Genomic DNA, 22,185 nt, shown 5'->3' on the forward strand with positions numbered 1-22,185 from the left:
AAGTTGAAAAAAATCATTTTATTATTTATTTTAAGTTTGCAGTATCAAGAAGTTTAGTTTAATGATTACTTTTATGTTGTCTTTACAAACTGTTGGCTTCTAACAATTCAAAAAATAATTGAGATTCCTGATTAGTTTCACAGTCTCTACTATACTCTACTTAAATCAGATTTTAAAAAAAATGTACTACAGAACGTCGAGCTACATACTATGCTACACAGTTGCTACGAAAATTTAATACAATATCTCTGCTCAAAGTCAAGGGCGCCGATTTCTCTGTAAAAGGGGGCATTCAGATGCAGAAGGTATATATATATGAGGATTTTAAGACAAACTGCATTCAAATTATGCCAAATACTATATATTCATAAATACAATAGGGGACCTAGAGACCTGCACGGGCCGGGCTTGGGTGGGCCGACACTGATTTCTCTTCAGGTCGGGCTGGGCTGGGGCCGATTAATTGCAATTCTTTAATAATTATTGAGTTTCGTTAAACGATAATTGGAATAAAGCCAAACGTTGAAGAAGTGTGCCCGTGAAAAATGTTACAAAATGAAACTTCGAAAATTTATCGGGCCCGGGCCGGGCTTGGGCCAAGAATTTTAAAAAAAAACTTATCGGGTCGGGCCGGGCTCGGGCCGAAAATCTCCAAAACTTTTCGGGCCCGGGTTGGGCCGGGCCTACGTACATTCGGGCTGGATTAGGCTCGGGCCGAAAAATTCGACCCGTGCAGGTCTCTAAGGGGACCCACATGAGCTTTGGGGCGGGCACCCCCAGGATCGGCGCCCTTGCTCAAAGTTTTCTGTCCTTACAAAAAACATAAATCCGACGACCACTCCCCACACGTCTTCATTCGGCCGACTGCCAGGACTGACGCTTTCTGCGGGCTGGAAAAAGTCACTGCCGCGAATGAGTATGCCCTCTACATCTACACTAAAGTAATTCCCCGCTCTCAATTGGTTTGCGCGGGAAAAATAAGGTTCGATACTTTTTGAACACACCTAGTATATACAACTTTCAATCCCTATCTACGGGTACAGTATAGATTGCACTGGGATGGTTGTATACAAGGTCAATTTAACAGATTAGTTCACTCATCAAGAGGTGTCCGAATGCGACTGTGTCTCACAAGTAAAAGTCCATTTGGTCTCACCACTAAGTCCAATGCAAACATACAGCATCTGAGTGTGCATGAAGAAAATGATCATCAAAACGTAAGCTACTATATGGATCATAGGAAGCTCAGCTAGGGAAGAGAAAGCTTTAATCGTCGCTAAAATGAGAGAAAGGTATTCATAACAATAAAACTGAATATCTTGTAAGGAGTAAAAGTAAGCAAACTAAAATTAACCTACAAGCCGTAAGAATGGCACCAATGATTATGAAAGACCATAAACAGGGTCAGCGGCTCAAATCTGTCGTCAACATTAGAGGGGACGGGTAAGACCGTTCCCATAGTCTTTATATATTTGTTGTTGTCTTCAACATTGGGAGGCGAGCAGATTTGAGGCATATTCTGGGGAGACATCAATCTCATCTCGATATTCCTTTATAATCGGACACAGATCATCACATTTCTCCCCAAAAACACATTTCAAATCGTGTTATTGGAGGACAGTCCTCCCAGTTCCAAGATTGGAGGGGACATGTCCCCCTCATCTCCCTGGATTTTCGCCACTGAACAGGGTTTCAATCTGGAACTCAGTGTTGCTAAGTCACCAGAAAGTTGATACGTCAAAAAATGACACAATAAAATATCAATTCGGACATCGGAAAAATGCATAATTAATACAAAAGACAATAGGAAAGACTGAATATCATGTGTGAAAAGAGTGGACGATATTAGTGCGTGAATATTGCCCGCGAGGGAAAACAAAAATATTGTAGAAAAGAAAGTGAAGTGGGAACCCATGGAAAAAACGGAAGTGAAAGAATCTGGGCAGTGGAGATCAGGATCACCCACCCTGTGGCCGCGGTCGTGACTTTTTACCCTGGCGTAAGCCGGACGAATCCAGTTCCAGAGTCACAGCTGGTCGTAATCATTTAACTGTATGTCAGGCATCTCTAGCAAGTAGGCCTACGTATGTTTTTTATCGTTGCTCCGTAAAAGGAGCAAAAAGAGGTGGTGAGAAGTGTTTGTAGTGACAAGTGCTATACATAGTTGGATTCGTGAATGTTTGGAGAGGACGATAGTGAAAACCATATCAAAATTGGACCACTGATTCCTAAATTATAAGTGAAAAACTGGACAAAAATCTCACAGTTAATAACATTATAATCAATGTAAAGCATATAGATGTGTTTATAGTGGAAAGTATTTTAAAAAAGTAAAAACTAAAAGATCAGCATTTCCTGTTGTACTCATCGACAGTGCAGTGAATGAACTTGTCAATATACAGCTGCGGATGAACATTCTAAACGGTGAGTAAGGACTTTGAATATTTTCTACATTTCTCGGACTAGAATCACTCATATAAAAAAGATGTCGTGCAGCATGGGCTTTTAAGCCAACTTTGGGGTACTGTGGCACCCGGACCGAAAGGACCAGGGACTGAGGGTCCTCAACCCTCCTTACTTCCTCCCAGGACCTCCCCTCCCCCATTTTTTAATTCTCTCAAGTCCCCCCGTTCGGGAAGGGTGTCTAAAGTATTCCTACCAAGTTCTTAGTTAAATCGCTCAAGAAATAAAAAGTTAGTGCCCATCGTAATTTTCGTGTGGTGTATAGAACACATAAACTCAAATACGTTTGTGACTATTACTAAGAATAATCAGTGTTTAGTACACACTGGTGTGTGCGTATAATCACAATCCGAGTATGGCGATGTATAGATCCCCTCTGGGAACGCCCTCAAGGAACCAATCTCCAATCAATCCCACTGTAAGAAGTGACAAAACAGATGAAAACGGACACAAAAAAAAAGGACACGGGAAGAATCAACTACTCCGGAGCTCCAAACAAATAGGAACACAATGGAAGAACCTGGGTTTGATACCATGGGCCAATTAGACCAAGAAATGACATATATTGAAAATCTATTGGATTGGAAAAAGGTAGGCAGGACACATTTGGAAAAATTGAAGAAAAGAGCAATAGTCTGGGTAAAGGATCGCTCACAACTACTAGGAAGACTGAAGCAGATGGAGAAGATGAACTCCAAACTACAAGAAAAATATGATAGCTTACAGAAGGAAAAGCTAATAACCGAAATGGAGATGATGACAGGACAGAAAGGTAACAGAGGAGAAGACAAAAAACTAATTGATGAACTAAAATTCAAGAACAACAAACTAGAAAAAGAAATAGAAGACCTAAAGGAGGAAAAACTCGAAATCAAGAAAGACAGAGAAAGGCAATACAAAAGATAGGAGATAGAAATCACGGAAATAACCGAAAGTAGAAATGAATTAAGGAAACAATTACAAGATAAGACGAGGAAACTAAACAAATTAGAAGATGAATTTAATCTACTAGAGAAGAAACATAATCAGTTGAAGGAAGAACTTCACCAAACACAGCAATTATTTGGCAGAGAAACAATCGAGAATGAGAAACAGAAAAGCATATATAGAGAAAGAATTGCGGAACTAAGCGAAAAATGGGGAGTAGATGGAGACACAGTTATAAAAGAGATCCAAAACTTAACAAGGAAGATTGATGAAATGAACGAAAGAATAGATAGGATGATAACACAATATGGTCGGATGTCGTAAGAGGTAGAAAAGTGACGGAAAAAGAAAAGAAGATTCTTGAAGTGACTGCGAAGACGAAACCAGCACTTTTCTTCAGACCAAATGAGGGAGAAACGGCTCAACGCCTAACAGAAACGATAGATCCCAGAAAAGAGAAATTGAAGATAACTGGCATGCAAACAACGAAAGATCTAGTTGTATTGGAGACTGCTACCAAAGAGGATCTACAAAAAATTGCAACCAAAGAGCAAATAAAGAGAGACTTCAGAGTTGAAGAGAGCAGGAAAAGGAACCCTCTGATGATTGTTTATGAAGTCCCAGCAGATATGAAAGACGAAGAACTGGTTGCAGCAATCATCGATCAAAATTTTGATGAGGATGAACTATTAGAAGCCAAAAACATTAAGGCACGGTTCAGAGCAGGCAAAAGAGGCCAGAAGAAGTGCCACTTAGTTATAGAGGTTACGCCTATCACTAGGAAAATGCTAATAAACAAAGACAGGATCTATATAGACTACGAATCACACAAATTCAAGGATTTCATTGTAGTCCCTCAGTGTTATAACTGCCAAGAATTTGGACACGTCATAAAGTATTGCGAGAGTAAAGACAAACAAAGATGTAGGTATTGCGGCACGCTGCGTCATAAGAGCGAGGACTGTGAGGAGAAAGACAAAAAGATTTGCGTTCCGTGTAAATTAAGGCACAAAATTTGTCAAACTCCAAATTCAGAAAAATGTGTCTCATACAGAGTCGCCCCAGAACGCATAATTAGTAAGATTAACTATGGATAAGCTGTATAGACCGTATAAGAACAAGAAAAATAAATCCCCAAGCAAAGTGAGAAGAGAGAGACAAAGGGTAGAGAAATTCTTAGATAGGAAAAGAAGAGCTGCAATAACGACAAAGGAAAACTCCATACAAGTGGACCTAACGGATGGAGATAACCAAGGCAAAGAATTACAAGTAACACCGAAGAAGATGAACAATCTTAGACAAAGGCAACGTGAATCGACAAAAAATGATAAAAAAGATGTTAAGATTCACTTTGTGCACGGGGAAGATAAATATCTATTTCCGGTTACGGAAGAACCAATCCAGGATAACAAAATAACGTCAACTACACTCGCGGACAGCAAAGAAGAGCTAGGCACAATTTTTAGGGAGCCAAATCAACTATATGAAAACATGAACCACCTATACAGATTGGCAAAACTGGAGGATAAGTAGCATTCCGTCAAGTAATCAGAGATCTACATGATAAGGGAAGAACAATCACATATCCAGTTCTGGAAGAAGTAGATAGAATTGAACTTAGAACTTATGATCTACCAGCAAATGGGTGGGAACTGATTGATTTGATTAATGAAATATATGAAAGAAGGGATATCCATTGGGAACTTGAAAATGTCTACAAACAAATGGTAAATGCGCACGGAAGAATATGTTTAGACTATAGCAGATCGGGTATGGATGCTTACGTTTACACAAAACATGCATAGTATACTAACAACAATAAAAATTGCACAGAACAATTCGCAACGATCGAAGCTAGGTACAATGAAACTACGAAGATACGCGGAAACTAACGATATAGATATAGTTGCAATTCAAGAACCCTATACCTATAGAAACAAATTAACCACCTTCCCTGCAACGGCGAAAATAATATATGGAATCCAGGAACCTTTAGCAATAACAGTAATTATGAACAGGAATTTGGAAGTTCTAAAATTGTCGCAATACTGCGACAAATGGACGGTCTGCACAGAGATCACACTGGGATCAGAAAAGATTTGGCTAGTAAACTCATATTTTCAATATAGTAAAGAGATAAACCAGTTTATTACAACATTGCAATAGATAATTTGGCAAAACCCCGATAAGAAGATAATAATGGTCATGGATGCCAATGCAAAAAACGTAGCTTGGGGGTCTCCATATACAGATACAAGGGGAGAAGAGATGGGAGATTTTATCGCGCAAAATGGACTCCTAATTATAAACTCAGGAAACAAACCAACATTTGTGGGGCCCATGGGTGAATCGTATATTGACTTAACAGCATGTACGCCAAATTTAATGGAAAGGATCAACAACTGGATAGTGCATGATAAACTAACGAATAGCGACCATGAAGTTTTATCCTTCAATTTAATTATGGAGAAACAAAGAACAACTAGCGAAAAACTGAATACAAAGAAGATTAATTGGAAAATTTTAAAAGAAAAATTGATACTCCCGCAATTAGAAATAACGGAAGAAACCGACACGATGGTGACAAGAATTGAAGAAGCAACAGTGTTAGCAATAAGAGCATCAGCTCCCAAACAGATACAGAGAGCAGGTTACGGGGACTTCTGGAATCCCAAACTGGAAAGAATGAGAAGAATAGTAAGAGCAAAGAGGAAAAGTTACCAAGCGACGTGGGTACCACAGCTAAAACAGATGAGACTCCAGGAGTACAGAAGAGCTAAAGAAGAATATCAAGCAGAGATTTTGGAAGCAAAGAAACATAGCTGGGATCTTTTCCTAGCTAGAAACATACAATTTGATCCATGGGGCTTGCCATACAAACTAATTATGCAAAAAATAAACCCGGTGATATTATGTACTGTTAGAAATGCGGATGGATCATTCACTAACACAAGGAAAGAAACACTGGACAAACTAACACAAAAGTTTTTTCCGAAAGATTTAAAAGAAAACGAAACTGAGGAACAACAACAACTACGAAGGAAATATGAAGAAACAGAATTAGCAGAGGAAATTCCGGAGACAGACCTGATCACTAACGAAGAAATAGGAATGATTATCAAGAAATTAAAGTCTGGAAAATCGCCGGGAATAGATGGTATAACTAACGACATTTATAAACGAAATAAAGATGTTTGGACTCCATATCTGTCAAGACTCTTTAATATGCTACTGAAAAGACAAGAATTCCCTGATAGCTGTAAAATTTCTAAGTTGATTATACTGTTAAAAAGTACAGACAAGGACCCAGTGGATATAGGAGCATACAGACCAATCTGCTTGCTAAAAAACATTAGTAAAATGTTGAAAAAATAATAGCCAACATTATAAACAAATATAGGAACGTAAAAGACGACGAACTGCAGTTTGGATTTAGGGCAGGCAAATCAACAGAGGACGCGCTAAATGCTTTTAAAGAACAATTGCAGACAAGTAGCTTCCAGAGGAAATATGCCCTAGCGCTATTTGTAGACATAGAGGGTGCCTTTGATAATCTTTGGATACCATCGCTAATAGATAATTTAAAAAGTATAGAGCTTCCACAATACCTAATAAATATAATCAAAAGCTACTTCTGTAATAGACGAATACTAATACAACTAGAACAAGGGGATATAACTGTGAATAACGAAAAAGGATGTCCACAAGGCTCAATTTTGGGACTACTCATGTGGGACATACAGTTGCAACAATGCCTTCATAAAATGAATAATAGCGAACAAATAGACAAAATAATAGCTTTCGCCGATGATATCGCCATAATAGTATCAGCAAATTCTAGAAGAGAATTAGAAGTGAAGACAAACCAAACACTAAACGAATTACAAAATTGGTGCACTGGCTGCAAACTAAAATTATCAAATAGGAAAACTAAATACATGTTATTCGGAACAAAACTGCAGAGAGATCCACTAATTAAGATCGAAGATCAGAAAATAGAAAGAGTAACAGAGTTTAAGTATTTGGGGGTCAATATTGATGACAGACTAAACTTTGGAAAGCATATTGAATATATTATTGAACGTGGAAATAGAGTGACAAATAAATTACTCACAATTGGCATGAATACTTACAAATTACCCATCCAAACACTCAAATTATATTATGAAACTTTACTCTGTGCGATGATGACTTATGTAGCAAGTGTATGGGCACATAGAATTATTAACAATAAAAGGATAAAAGAAAGTATAAACAGACCTCAGAGGAACTTACTTATAAGGTTATGCGGAGCTTTCAACACTACACCAAACAACGCTTTATGTATACTGCTAAACGTTAAACCTTTGAATCTCATAGTCGTACAAAGAGCCTGCAATTATTGGCTAAAGAAAAATAATCAAGAAAAAACAAAAGAGTTAATTGGCAAGGAGGCCACAACCAAGAATGACATCGAGGTAGCCATTGAAAACATATGGGATCAAGAATGGAGGACCTCGACTAAATCTAGGAGGTTATTCAATATAATATCAACAGTGGAGACGAGAAGAGAATTAAAATACCTTGACCCAGCATCAGGATTGATACACTTCCTCAGTGGACACGGACCCTACGAAACTTACCTACATAAGATCAAAGTAAAAGACAATCCGTTCTGTGAATGCGGAGAACTAGGATCACCTGAACATCATGTTCTTTGGTGCCCAGTGTTGGAAGATGAGTTACCAGAAAGAGATAGCATAAGAACAAAAACGCTGGAACAGATAATCAGCAGCGAAAGGGATTGCAAAATATTAAGCAAAATCACACAAGCATACTCAGAAATGAGGAGAAAAAATTATTACAATGGAAACAAGTAGGAATCAAATATGGATGAAGTGAGATGGATGCGTTTTGGAGAAAGTGGACCCCTCTCCAGGACCGAAGGCACCTTCTGGAAGGCATCGGAATTCCGTGCTCCCCGGGGAAGAGTGGATGAGCCAGTGCATTCCCGGGCTAAACCTGGATCGGAACTCCGAATGCGCTGGATGCGTGTGTGTGAGTGTTTGTGTTCATACTAGGTGTTTCTTGTGTGCGCGCGTGTGTACTACAGGAACTGTTACCCAGCTAGGGACTGGATGGCAGAAGTATCTCAGACTAGAATAAGGTCAGCCGGTGTGCGGATCTCAGTTTGGATATAGGTGGTAGGACACAACGAACCAGGGCCCGCACTAAGTGCTCTGAGTGGGCCCTGGACCTCAAACCTGTATCACTGAGATTACTCGACAAGGATACTCGACTGAGAATACTCCCCCATTGGACAAGCTTAAACCACTAGGATCAGCTAAAACTAATGTAGCCATAGGGAAATCGTCTATTATTATAACTATATTGGAATGTGTTGAAATAGTGAGAAGAGTGAATATGTGCAAAAATGTATGTGATTGTTGCCAGTGGTAGTGCTTAGTATTGTTACTCTAGTGTTAATCAGTGTTTACGGTGAAATTAGAAAAGACACACAGGGAAAAACCAAGTGAAAATCGATTAGTAGCTTAGTGCATTTTCTAGTGAAACACAGGAGAGAAACCCAAAACCATACAGGGATTAACCAAAAATCATACAGGGAGAAACCGAAGAAAGAAGAGGAGACCAAAATAAATAAATAAATAACAAAATGAATAAATAATATATAATAACATAATTAATGGAAGAAGTATAAATATGGAGAACTAGTACACAAAAGAAGGGAATGAAATGGAAACTAAATAAAAATAACTGATATTGTAAATAAATAAATAAATAGATGCGTAAACAACAAATAAACAAAGAAAAAACTAAATATGCATAAACAATCTAAAAAAATTTTTAAAAAGAAAAATATTAATAAATAAAACCATAGAATATTTAAACACTAGCAAAAATAACAATCATGTTAGGCTAGGCTTAATTAGGTAAGATAATTTAGTAAATAATAAACATTAATAAATTTTGATAAACTATTAAGATAGTAATAGGAAACAATTAGGAATTAAGGTAGGCAGTTAAGAAACATGCAAATGAATATAGCACTTAGGGAAATTATTGTTTTTTGTTTGTTGTTTTCTTTTGTGTGTGTGTGTGTGTGTGTTGTGTGCTGCGGTTGTTTTCCTTTTTCCCTTTTTCCTTTTCCTGAAATATAATGGATAACGAATAAAGAAAAGAAAAATGGCAATGATGATAACCCGTTCCGGTTTAATTTTTCAGAAACCGGATCTGAAAGACGGGCCTGAGCCAAAAAAAAATCATTTAGCTGATCAGATATGATTTCATGGCTGGTAGATACAGTGGCTATGAGACGGACTGTACTTAGCTTTGGTGATAACAGTACCATATCCTAATACAGGCAGTACTAAGTTAGTAGTCAATTCAATATAACCTGTATGCAACTGAAGCTGTCTTAAACGGAAAGTGTGTGGAACCGGTATATTGAAATTCCGTGATAAAGGTTTCATTGGCTATAGTATATATGACTGGAAGAGATGACGGGCATATTTGTTGCAGAAATAAAAACAAAACCATTTGACGTGTGTGCTACTAAATAAACAGGTGTTGTGCAATGTGCCTACTATGGACCACAGGGAGTGGAAGTAGTAGAAGACCGAGAAAGTGCACAGAAAGCATGGAATGTAAAGATGCGAGACGGAACAAGTATTAGTATTTGTGGTGGTACGAGCGAGTGCGAACGAATGCTGGTGTTTCTGTGTGAGCATTCGATAACGAAGATCTGGTAGTGCCAATGGAAGCAGGTTGCAGCGGTGCTTTGGAGGCTGATACGTAAAATACATCGTATTTGTACAAAATGCGACAAGTTGTAGATGTGGAGTTGTTGGCGGATGTGTTCGGTATCTCTAAGCTTATCACAATGAGACAATACCATACAATTATTCACGACCGCACATTACATATCGTTAAGAAAGAAGTTGATGCACGCAACATCTTATCATTTACAGCGCCCAAATCATGAGTTAAACACTTTGGACGAAACAAAAATATTTTCGCGCAAGATTACACATAAAGTTAGTACAAGAGTCGACTTTGATGCCACAGATTTACAAACCGGCACATACTTCGTTAATGAAATCAACTTTTTTTTATTACAGAGCATGAGTTAACTTCAGAGTGTATCATTAATGCAGATCCATCCAGATTTGATAGAGTTGCGTTATTGCAGAATCTTTCCATTAAGGACAGCAAGAGGATCTTTGGTACCATGGGTTTAATTGCTACCATGATGTATTAATATATGATTATGCCGATGATTGGAATGGATGGCTCACTGCTTCCACAAATATATGTTCTTGTTTCGGAGCCCGATGGTCACTTTCCAGCGAGCGTGGACGACGAATTCCCTAATGTGAAAGCATATTCAAGTAGTTCAGTGAATACGAACAAACACGATTTTCAAATCTTCCTGGAGCAAGTCTTGCGACCCGATTTGCAGAATGAAGATCGTGTTTCGCTTTCGCTTGACTCCTGGGGAGCAAACAAGGATGATGATCTTTACAACGAGACAGTTCCTGATGGTTTAGAGTTCTATAAGAAGCTGATGCCTGAGAAACGTATAGGTATTGTATAATCTGTACAATAGTTGTTCGTTTAATCGCGTTTTATCGGCAACAATCAGTTTCATCACCACATATAATGCCATAATACGCATAATTTTGTAGAGAGGCTAACAACTTAGCCTGTTAGCCTTCCATGGAAGCAAGATTGATCGGAATTGGACCCAATCTTTGATCGCGTTTGATGGGCACGAGTACTGACAAAACACCATGTCTGTTCGTGTGTCTGTCCACTCGATCAAACGATGGGCAAACGATCTAGCCAAATTTCAATTTAGCGTCCATGGAGTCGAAGAGGTTAACTTGTTAACTTTCTACAAATTATATGTATTACATGATGCGTGATGATCAAACACTGATTATTAGCGATCAAACGATCTGACCTAATTTTGATCAATTTTGCTTCCATGGAGGTTAACAGTTTAACTTGCTGGGCCTCCCTATAAAATTATGCATATTATGTCACTAGTCGTGGCGATCAGTCTCTGTCGATAACCAAACGCAATCAAACTATGTTCATACGATTGGATCCAATTTCGATCAATTTTATTTTCATGGGGGCCAACAGATTAATTTGTTTGCCCTACAAAATTATACGTATTATGTCCTACCCGTGGCAATCAAACGCTAGTTGTTGGAGATCAAACTATCTGGTCCAATTCCGATCAATCTTGCTTCCCTGGGGAGCTAAAATGTCATCAGTCATAAAGATCTAGAGGTGTAATAATTCAAAATGCGACAATGATGTTCTCTCCCTCTAAATTAACTTTTTATTGGCTGAAATACTCGCACTTAACCTTTCCAGACGTGTTTGAACATCTGATCGCTAGTATCTTATACAAGAGCTATTCCTGTAATTTCGAGATCCTTTTTATTTTTTAATATTAAATATAGCTCTGGTGACGTCTCATGATGACGTCACGGCGATATTCCTTAGCAAATGTCACTGTTGAGTGAGACGTGATTGCGTGTCGTGTATTATGTGACCTGTGACGAATTGTGAAATGGGTGACCTAAAGGAGTTGAAGGGTCAGGGGGAAGAACGCTTTCAGTCCATTTAATGAAATTTTTCAGGAGAGGGAAAAAAAACAAGGTATTCATTAAATAACCGTTGTAATTACATTGTTAGAAAAATAGTTTTAAATTTATATCATGGTAAATATGGTATATATGTAAAGAAAAACTTATTTTTACAGCAAATTAGAAAATTGGTGTGGGAGAAATCGATTTTTTTTTTTGGACTGAAAGCGTTCTTTCCCCTGGCCCTTCAATTGTAAATCTGTGTTAATTTTTGTTGTAAGCTTGCAAATAAGGTTAAAGAAATGTACCAAATGTTGCAAGTGTTAAGCAGCATTCAGTGGTGTATCAACGAGTTAGGATTACCAATAATTTACTCTTTTGAAATTCGATTGTCGATTGACTGGTCGTGAAATTGTGGGAGAGTTACACATTTTCATCGCCTCATGTCATCAAATCTTACTCGAAGACCTACTGATGCGGCGCATATCAATGAAAAAAGCGCCGTTGATTCTCATACAAGACCACAAGGATACTCCGGAAAGGAGCATTCAGGAAAGAACGAGGAAACTCCGGTCTATTTCACAACAGGCGTTCTAGGGTTTCTTCGAGCAATGGCAACAAGGTTGGAATCGGTCTAAAGATACAACAGGAATTTCCGCAGGGTTCTTTCAAAGGAGAACAAAAGACCGATTCGAGATGTATGTGATGAGGTCTTATTACTATGCACACGGACTTGATTTATTGAATTTCTAAACAAACGGAACAGATCTTCCGTGTAAATTAGTGTAAGAGAGGCCTATGTTGCGGATAAAATGCGGGGTTGATTTTTCAGTTTTTATGCACCAATCGTTAACTTGCCTTCATAGCAGTATCGCGCCACAACCCAAATCTCTTCGAGAAACTTGCTTTACGCTGACGGATGAAGTCAGGACAGCTTTTTGGACGAAGTCAGGATAGATAAATTCATGTTTCATCGAGTGTGGCAACAAACTTCCACTTTTTTCCCCGGATAGATGGCATTCGTAGAGGCGCCTGCAGTAGGTCTTCCTTTCCCTCCGATGTTCACGACTTTTAAACACCATCCAGAGCTTTAATTTGCCACGTAGATTAATTTTCACAGTTGACTTTGCCACGTGCAATCGTTTTTACATCACACGTTGTGTAGGAGGGTTTTCCTACAGGACCATTCGACGCAACTTCCGAACTACAGGTGGAGTCTCCGCAATACACCGTAGCTTTCTACTCCCTTTACAGGTTGATGAAGTTGGAACGTCGCGGTCGTGGTGTTTATGTCGAATTTATGTTGTTGATTGCCCTTGACCCCAATGCACATTCATTTTTCCTACATTGTTTTTAATTCTGTCACGGAAAACTTGGCGTGAAAAAAGTGCTACAATGTAGCCTTCCCAAAACCAGTTCTCTTGGGAGCCATGTTGCACCCCACAAACGCACAAACTTGGTGCGATACTAGAGGTGTTTCTTAACTTTCTCCTGTCCTTTGAATCATTAGGACCGGTCGATTCTGTGAGGAGGGGGTGAAGGTTTAAAAATCGAACACATAAGCCTAAACACGGATCAACCTTCTGTAACAAGCATTGTAGCTGTTTTACCGAATGATAACAATCACAAACAATTTGTTCATCTTTCCCATATCATGTTTCTGTTTTTTTTTTTTTTTTTTTTTTTAACTTTTCATCTAAGTGAAAGAGCATTTAAGGTAATACTGTATCAATTCCAGTCAACAATACCAATAAATGTTGTATTAATCTTAAAATACAAATTTGAAAAAAAAAATATTTGCCATGCATTTCGCATGTCTACTTTTCTTTTACTACTTACGAGGGTTGCACTGAAAGTTTTGGAATCATGTACTGGGAATCATGCACTTCTGTTAGACAATGAAATCTTTGAGTTTTACTTCCCACGGTTATACCGGTTAGGCAAAAGGAGACTGTGATTATGAGAAATGAATGAAAATGATGGAATGAAAAAATGGGAGGAAACGGGAGAACCCCGAGAAAACCCGCGCACACAGTGTTTGTCCACCACAAAGTTTCCTTGGCAGGAGCAAGGTTTGAATCCGGGGCCCCATGCACCAGATGTGAACGCTCTACCACTGAGCCACCGCGGCCCCTATACTTCTGTTAGATTTGATTGTAGTTATAAACTGTCATCTTTGTTCACTCTAAATGCAACTCGGAATCTGTCGCTGCAGGGCATCAGTTTGAAGTGAGGTAGTCGTGATCAAAAATGGACCTGACGGTAGAACACTTCCGTACCATGATTTATTGCGAGTTTCGTCAAGGGTTTCCACCGCAAGAGTGTGTTCGTCGAATGACTGTTACTTTTCCTGATGAAGCCCTACCCCAGACAACAATTTACAGGTGGTTTCAGGGTGGTGGTCGGGTCAGCCTGAGTGATGAGGATCGTACAGATCGTCCATCGACAGCCATTGTGCCCAAAAACATTGAATCTGTTCGTGAATTAATTAACACTGACTTATCGTGAAATTCAAAGGACCTTAGGCATTGGCATGAGCCAAATACGAACACTGGAGAATCGTAGAACAGTCAATGCAGAATGGTACATGACCATATGTCAGCAGACAGTCCAACCCCAACCGTTGAATCGTTCTGTATCGTAATAATGCCAGCTCGCACACAGCACCTACCACAAGTGATATTCTAGGCCAGAAAAACGTTTAAGTCATGATATATCCGGCTTATTCACCTGATTAGGCCCTAGTGATTTCTTTTTGTTCCCAACAATCAAGAACATGTTAAGTGGGAGGCGCTTTTGCACCCCAGAAGAAACCATCGAGGCATATAAACTGCATGTTTCACAGGTACCAACTTTGGAGAGGCATAACTGTTTCAAGATATGGTTCTACCGTTCTATTCAGTGGTGCTATTCAGCAGGTTCGCACCGGTTCGCTAGAACCGGTTGTTAACATATTTCTAGTTTGCAGAACCGTTTGTTATACCCAGACATAAACACACACACGCATGACCTAACCAAGACTGAAAGAAAGATGCCAAACAAATTAGTGAAAACACCTCTGTACTTTTCCCGCTCGCTTGTGTTGTTGTGAAAACAAGCAACTTTAAATAGTTTCAATTCAATGTAGAGACATTTTGAATATGAATTCCGGGAGTTTGTTCGGGATACTAGAATCTGTGAGTGTAATGAATGTGATACGTATTTAAGGGGTCGTCCAAATATTACGATTTGTATCGTCGACACTGAGAAACTTAGAATACGGGAAGCATCCTTGATTCCACAAAGAAAAAAGTCAATGTCAACGCAGCGAAAGGGGAGAGGAGGTTCGGTCTTGCGTTACTAACAAGGGAGGGTCACGAAGTGGCTCCACTGAGATCCGAACGAGACAATTATGTTTGCATTTGATATATTATAATTAGATGAATCCCAAACTTATATGTGACACCGGGTGGAATAACGTGAGTAACAACATATCCTGTAATGTAAAAGCTACAAAGCTGCCAGAATAGTTTGAACCTAGTCATTTGTTCGGAAACGGCTGGGTAAATGGAAAACTCGGCGAATACGTATCCCATCATTTTCAAGGACATATTTTTGGGGATAAAAAGTTTGCCCCAGGGTCTCAGACGGGTCCAACTCAAAATTTTCAAATGGCAAGGACAGTTAAGTAGAAAATCGTTTGACAGCTGTTGCAAAATGAAAGAAAATGGAGCAAGTCTTTACTCCCTACGTAAACCCTGTGCAAAATGGCGGCGGGTCAAAATGTAAACAAAAACTTAATTGAAAAGTCCATGGCCACCCCTATAAATCGGAAACGGTGAGACAAATGTGAAAACAGCAAAGGAAGTGTGGCATTATTTTCGAAGTACAACGATTTAAGTTAAAACGTCTTGTCCCAGTGCCCCAACAGGGTCCCAGGTGGGGTCCAACTAAAAAGTTTCAAATGGCAATAGGGGTTAACTAGCACATCGTTTGAACGTTGTTGTTAAATGAAAGAAGATGGAACAAGTCTCGACTTTCTATGACAACCCTGTGCAAAATGGCGACATGTCAAAGTGTAAGCACAAAGTTAATTGAAAAGTATATGGATACTTTGAATCCAAGATGGCCGCTTAAAACCTATGTCATTCTATTATGTATTTAGAAACAATGGGAAGACTAAAGAACTGAATTTCGATTCACTTCAACTATTATTTCATTTTGTAACAACACATATGTTTTGTTCCTAATGCACTTTCGTCATGGTTCTCTCGATATCATTTACGTGAATATAACAAATATGCGATGAACACACAACTCTGACTTTCTATTCATACTGGTAAACAAAAGATGAATACCTTCGAGTATTTTTCTAACTTTGTCATACGTAGTTCATACATAAAGGACATGCTGCACCAGTCAGGTTGGTGACTCTATTGTAATGTATTCGTGATGGTTACATTTGTATGCCATTCATTGGTTTGATCTCAATATTTCAAGCAATACCAAATACACACACACACACACAAACATTCATTTACAAGATTGGCGAGCAGTACCTAACCACGTATAAATTATTTTAGTACATCGAGCTGCGGAAATTTTGTTGGTTTGCAACAATATTCCAAAAATAGCATATTTATATGCAAATTCATTTTTCACGCTGACAGCCATATTAGATTTCAAATGATACTCGTTGGTATTTTGTGGATATCTGCTATTAACCATAAACGTTAATATCACATTTCGCTTCTCTAACACCAGTGGTTTGAGCTGGACATGCGTTCGATACATACTGCGGCATTTTGAACTCAAGATGTCGCGTTTTTGAACATTTCTCATCTTTTCGTCACTTACTTATCAACATGCATGCCAAATTTGACTTTCCTAGCTTCAGCAGTTTGGTACGCATATCATTTCGATATAGGTTTTAAGCATCCATCTTGGAGTCAAGATGGCCATAGATTTACTATTAAGCTTTTGTTTACACTTTGACCCGTCGCCATTTTGCACAGGGTTGTCGTAGAAAGTCGAGACTTGTTCCGTCTTCTTTCATTTAACAACAGCTTTCAAACGATGTGCTAGTTAACCCCTATTGCCATTTGAAACATTTTAGTTGGACCCCATCTGGGACCTGTTGGGGCACTGGGACAAGACGTTTTAACTTAAATCGTTGTACTTTGAAAATAATGCCATACTTCCTTTCCTGTTTACACATTTGTCTCACCGTTTCTGATTTATAGGAGTGGCCATGGATTTTTCAATTAAGTTTTGTTTACATTTTGACCCACCGTCATTTTGCACAGGGTTGTCGTAGAGAATGGAGACTTGCTCCATTTTCTTTCATTTTGCAACAGCTTTCAAATGATTTTCTACTTAACTCTTCTTGCCATTTGAAAATTTTGAGTTTGACACCTTCTGGGACCCTGCGGGTAACCCTGGGGCGAACAATTTTATCCCAAAAAGTGTGTCCTTGAAAATGATGGGATGCATATTTGCCGAGTTTTTCATTTATCCAACCGTTTCCGAACAAATGACTCGGTTCAAATTATTCTGTCACTTTTTTTTGGGGGGGGGGTAGATTTTACATTACAAAATATGTTGTAACTCACGACATTCCGCTCGGTGGCACGTATAACTTTGGGATTCATCTAGTTATAATATATCAAATGCAAACACAATTGTCTCGTTAGGATCTCAGCGGAGCAACTTCGTGACCCTCCCTTGTAAGTATGACACGAGGGAGGAAAGGGTTAATGTCTTCGTTACGCAACGTGCTTTTTCTCTAATCTTTATTTTTATTCTCAGGTTTATATACAATCCTTTAAATAAATAATTTTATTAAGTTCTTTTCATTTTTATAAGTAAATATGTATATTGTTTTGGAAAACTGAGAACATACAGCCTGTATACATTGAATCATGCAGAAGGGATTTGAAGACGCTACTAGACACCAGTATGACTGGTGACGAACCCTGCGTGTATTACAATACAATAAAGCTGTTTTGTGGCTATCGCTGCAATGCATTTACGTTACACCATTTTCTGGAGTTAGTTGTTAGCGATCGTAACTACAACTTGAAACTGCCCTCGCGTTTCCACTCGTATCGCTATTTATGAGAGTAGATTTAAAAATTTTGACTTGAATCATTAAACACTGTATTCTTCCAAGGGGTTTTGCATGTGAAACAGAAAAATCTCTTTTTCGTGAAATAATATTTTCCGCGACAGAACGATCCAAACAAAATAAGATATTAAAAGCCGAATTAGTCGGATATTCATCTCATACTGAATTTTTATCTTTAGATTTGAACTTTGCAAGAGAAATTGAGTTTATTTGCGTTCTGGCACTGATTTAGGACAAGAAGAATTTGAAAAGGGGTAAACTGAAGTCCAAGGAAGATGGACGTAAGCTTGTTCACAAACGAGATGTCCCTACTCCTTTATGTGTGCAGCAACGTTGAATTTGTGATCTACGGGAAAGAGAACTTCTTTGTATCGTCAACACTAGGAAACTTCAAATACAGGAAGCATCCTGGATTCCACAAAAATAAAAAAAAGAGGTCAATGTCAATTCTCTAGATCCTGTTTCACCTGAATCTTCCTGCAGAACTTCCTCCTTGCCAATCACCCGACCTAAGAGGTTGAGTGCGATCTCCTTAGGAAAACGACAATATGGAATTTCGAAGAATTAAGACTATCTAATTAAACAACTTTATGGAGTTCAAATAATATTACGGTACTACCATTTTCAAGTACTTTGATTTGTTGGTGAAAAAGAACTGCAGATTTATTAGAATACAAGCATTTTGTAATGAAAAGTTCTGCCATTAAAATTATTTTTTTATGGTAGTAACCCCAAAATAACAAAATTGATAAAAAAATAAAAAAGCGTTATGTAACAAAGGTGGAGGGGTTCAGCCTTGCATTACGAAGTGTGATAAGGAAGAGAATAAAATTGATCAAAAACAGTGTTACATAATATGTGAACGGCCCCTAACGCCTATTACGTGCAACACGTTTTTGAATGACTCCAATGTCTTCATTGGTTCTCGAGATATGTACCTTCGAAACAATGTGTACAAAATAAAGTGGTCTTTTCATCGATAGGTCGATTGATTGCTTCTCATGACCAATACTATCATTCCTCAAAATATGGCACTTTCCTAGTGGAACACCCTATATATATAAAGACAGAGAGAGAGAGAGAGAGAGAACCGGTTGTTAAAAGATTAGAATAGCACCACTGGTTCTATTCCATAAAAAAAAACAATGGTATGCTGCACAGGGGAATACTTTGAAAAGCAATAAAAAGTTGCTATTCTTTCATCTTCTTGCGTTCTATCATTTTCTCGAAACTTTCAGTGCAACCCTCGTAATACACCAGCTACATCTTTTAAAAGTGCATTAAACTTATCTGAATCTGGAATTTCCATAACTATACCAGGTGTATCAAAAATCCGGGGCCAAGACCAATTTCTTTTTGAATAAAGATATGTATGAAAACACGGAAACAAACGGAAGTTGCTGGAAATAAGTGGTTTTCTATCTAAATTGGTGAATTTTTTTTTCAATCGCACCAGCCCTTTGCGCTCCACACCAACAAGACACTATGTGTTGAATGAAGAAGCAGCGTTCCTAGTTCAGCAGACCGTTCGAATGGAATATAAGGGCATACAAAGGTAACACAAGGAACGTACGCGTTGTTGTGTAAGTAAATAAAACCTTACCTAGAAAATAAAAGAAAAGTTATCAACACAATAAACTCAAGTCTTAGAAGTGCTACTAATAAATGTTCGCAAATTCGTTTCCGAAAAATACCGTATTGTCAATATGGTGAAAACCTAAGGAAACAACCTACTGAATTGGCAATGTTGCCTTTTCATTTAACATAGAGTGAATAAACCAGTGTCGAGTCTAAACAGTTGGTGCTAGTAATAAAGATCCGTCATTTTAGATTGAAGATCACTTATTTTCAACAACTTTCTTCTCTTTACATTTATTCATATCTTTCCTGAAAACGAAGTTGCCTACGGTCCTGAACTCTTGATACACCCTGTATTATCCCAGGAGCGAAAGTATTGGACAGTTATTTCCTTACTGTTGAATCTGGTTTCGTTCCAAGATCACTCTCTCGTGTTCTTCATTCAGTTCTTGTATCCGCTTCGTATTCTCTTCCCTCTCATGCTCTAAGCATTCGATCTTAGTTTCGAGCTCAGTTGACGTCATTTGCAACTCTTCAATCTTCGTTGTTTTTTCACTTACTGTTGTTTCCATTCCATGAATCTGTCGTAGGAAAAAATAAATGTTTAAAAGGTTTTAAAATGATTCACTACACAAAAGTCATATGCATATTATGTTTAGTGGGGCGGTTGGCGGCCCCAAACTCGAATGAAAAAGGAAGAGGGTTGGAATAAGAAGGAACAATTCACCCTACAAAATTGAGCAGATAAAAATATAAGACTTAAGCTTGTAGGCTAGACAACTATGCCTTTGGAAGCATGGTGCAAATAGAAGGCAGTCCCTTCACCATGATAGGATATTACAGACTAATCCTTGCATACTTGAAACTTAAATGATTTTAGGAAATAGTCAGTCGCTACCGACCTTTGACATAAAACGAAAGACGAGAATAGGCTTCTGGAACGTAACAACTTTAGCAGAACCCAGTAAATTAAGCAGGTAGGCCTAGTAAAGGAAATGGGAAATTACAAACTAGACAATTTGAGGCTAAGTGAAATTAGGTGGTTAAACCAACGGAAGTGATTAAGAATCTCGGAATAGCAGCAAAGAAGAAACTATTTAATCTTGTTAATGAAATGTACATCTCGGAAGAAATACCAAAATACTTCGACAAAAGCATATTGGTACCTATCCCGAAGAGAAAAGACGCAAGGGAATGCGAAGAACACAGAACGTTATAAGTTTGCTTTCCATGCTTCAAAAATACTGTGCAAAATTATCGCACAACGAATGGAAGGGAAAATTGAAGGACGGCCATCGGAGGGCCAGTTTGGATTCAAGGGGAAAAGGGAAACAAGGAAGCAATACTGAGTCTACGGTTGATCATGGAACATAATATCAGAATAAACAAACCTCTTGTGATAGCATTTGTAGTTATAGAGAAAACTTTTGACAACGTGGATTGGAATATGATGTTCAGAGCGTTGAAGAATCTGACGATGGATTACAGAGACAGAAGAATAGTACACCAACTTTACAAAAACCAGACAGCTGTTTTAAGGAAGAGATCAGAAGGAAGCAAAAATAAGTAAAGGAGTGAGGCAAGGATGTGGACTTTCACATCTCCTGTTCAACGTCTACATAGAAGAAGCTATGAAAGAATTCTTTGATAAAAACGACAAAGGCGTAAAAGTAAATGGCCAGGTTTTCAGCACAATTAGGTTTGCTGATGACATAGCATTGATAGCGGAGAACGATGTAGACTTGCAGGAAGCACTTTCAAGCCTAAACGACCAACTGGAAAAAACATGCAAAATGAAGATAAATAAGAAGAAAACCAAAGTGATAAAATGCACAAGAGCAGGACAGAAAGAGGCAAACGTATGGCTAGATGGAGAGAAAATCGAAGACGTTAATACGTTCCCCTATTTAGGAAGTCTAATATCCTCGGACGGAAGAAGTGACAAAGACGTAAGTTCCAGAATAGCGCAGGCTAACAAGCATTCAATAGGAAAAGAGGACTGCTAACATCAAGAAATGTGTCGTTGTACGTTCTAAAATGATTTATTAAGACTTTGGTATGGAGCGTTGCGATTTACGGATCAGAGACATGGACATTAAGAAAAGCTGAAATATCCAAGCTGGAAGCATTTGAAATGTGGTGTTAGCGCAGAATGCTTCGCATACCATGGACCGAAAGGAAAAGGAATGAAGGACGAAAGATCATGAAGGCAATAGGAAAAAGAAGAAACAGCATGCTTGGCCATCTTATTCGGTACTCCGATTGGATCACCGTATTGATAGAGGGAAAGGCAGGAGGAAAACCAGGAAGAGGAAGGCCAAGGATAGAATATCTAGATGCAGTTACGAAGAAGAATCCTTATCAAAGTATAAAAGAGCTCTACCAAGCGAGAGAAAAGTTTTAAAATTTCCATGTTGCCCACCAACCTATGGTTGAGATGAGAAACAAGATGATTTTGGAGAGAATAAGACGGAAAATAGAAGTACATTCCTCTATTCTGGACAGAATGGA

The 22,185-nt window shown here is 38.4% G+C and overlaps 1 protein-coding gene across 1 annotated transcript in view; it reads right to left on the reverse strand.

Moving 5' to 3' along the window:
- The window catches only part of LOC145685930 (uncharacterized), a 113,140-nt gene that overhangs the window by 26,828 nt on the left and 64,127 nt on the right, over positions 1 to 22,185 (reverse strand). Inside the window, exon 5 of the mRNA XM_081758706.1 lies at positions 20,071 to 20,255. Within this exon, the coding sequence (XP_081614832.1) occupies positions 20,071 to 20,255 (185 nt within the window). The remainder of the gene's footprint in view (positions 1 to 20,070; positions 20,256 to 22,185) is intronic.

This window comes from Thermobia domestica, chromosome 5, assembly GCF_964235325.1.
Source record: "Thermobia domestica chromosome 5, izTheDome1.hap1.1, whole genome shotgun sequence".
Taxonomy (NCBI): domain Eukaryota; kingdom Metazoa; phylum Arthropoda; class Insecta; order Zygentoma; family Lepismatidae; genus Thermobia; species Thermobia domestica.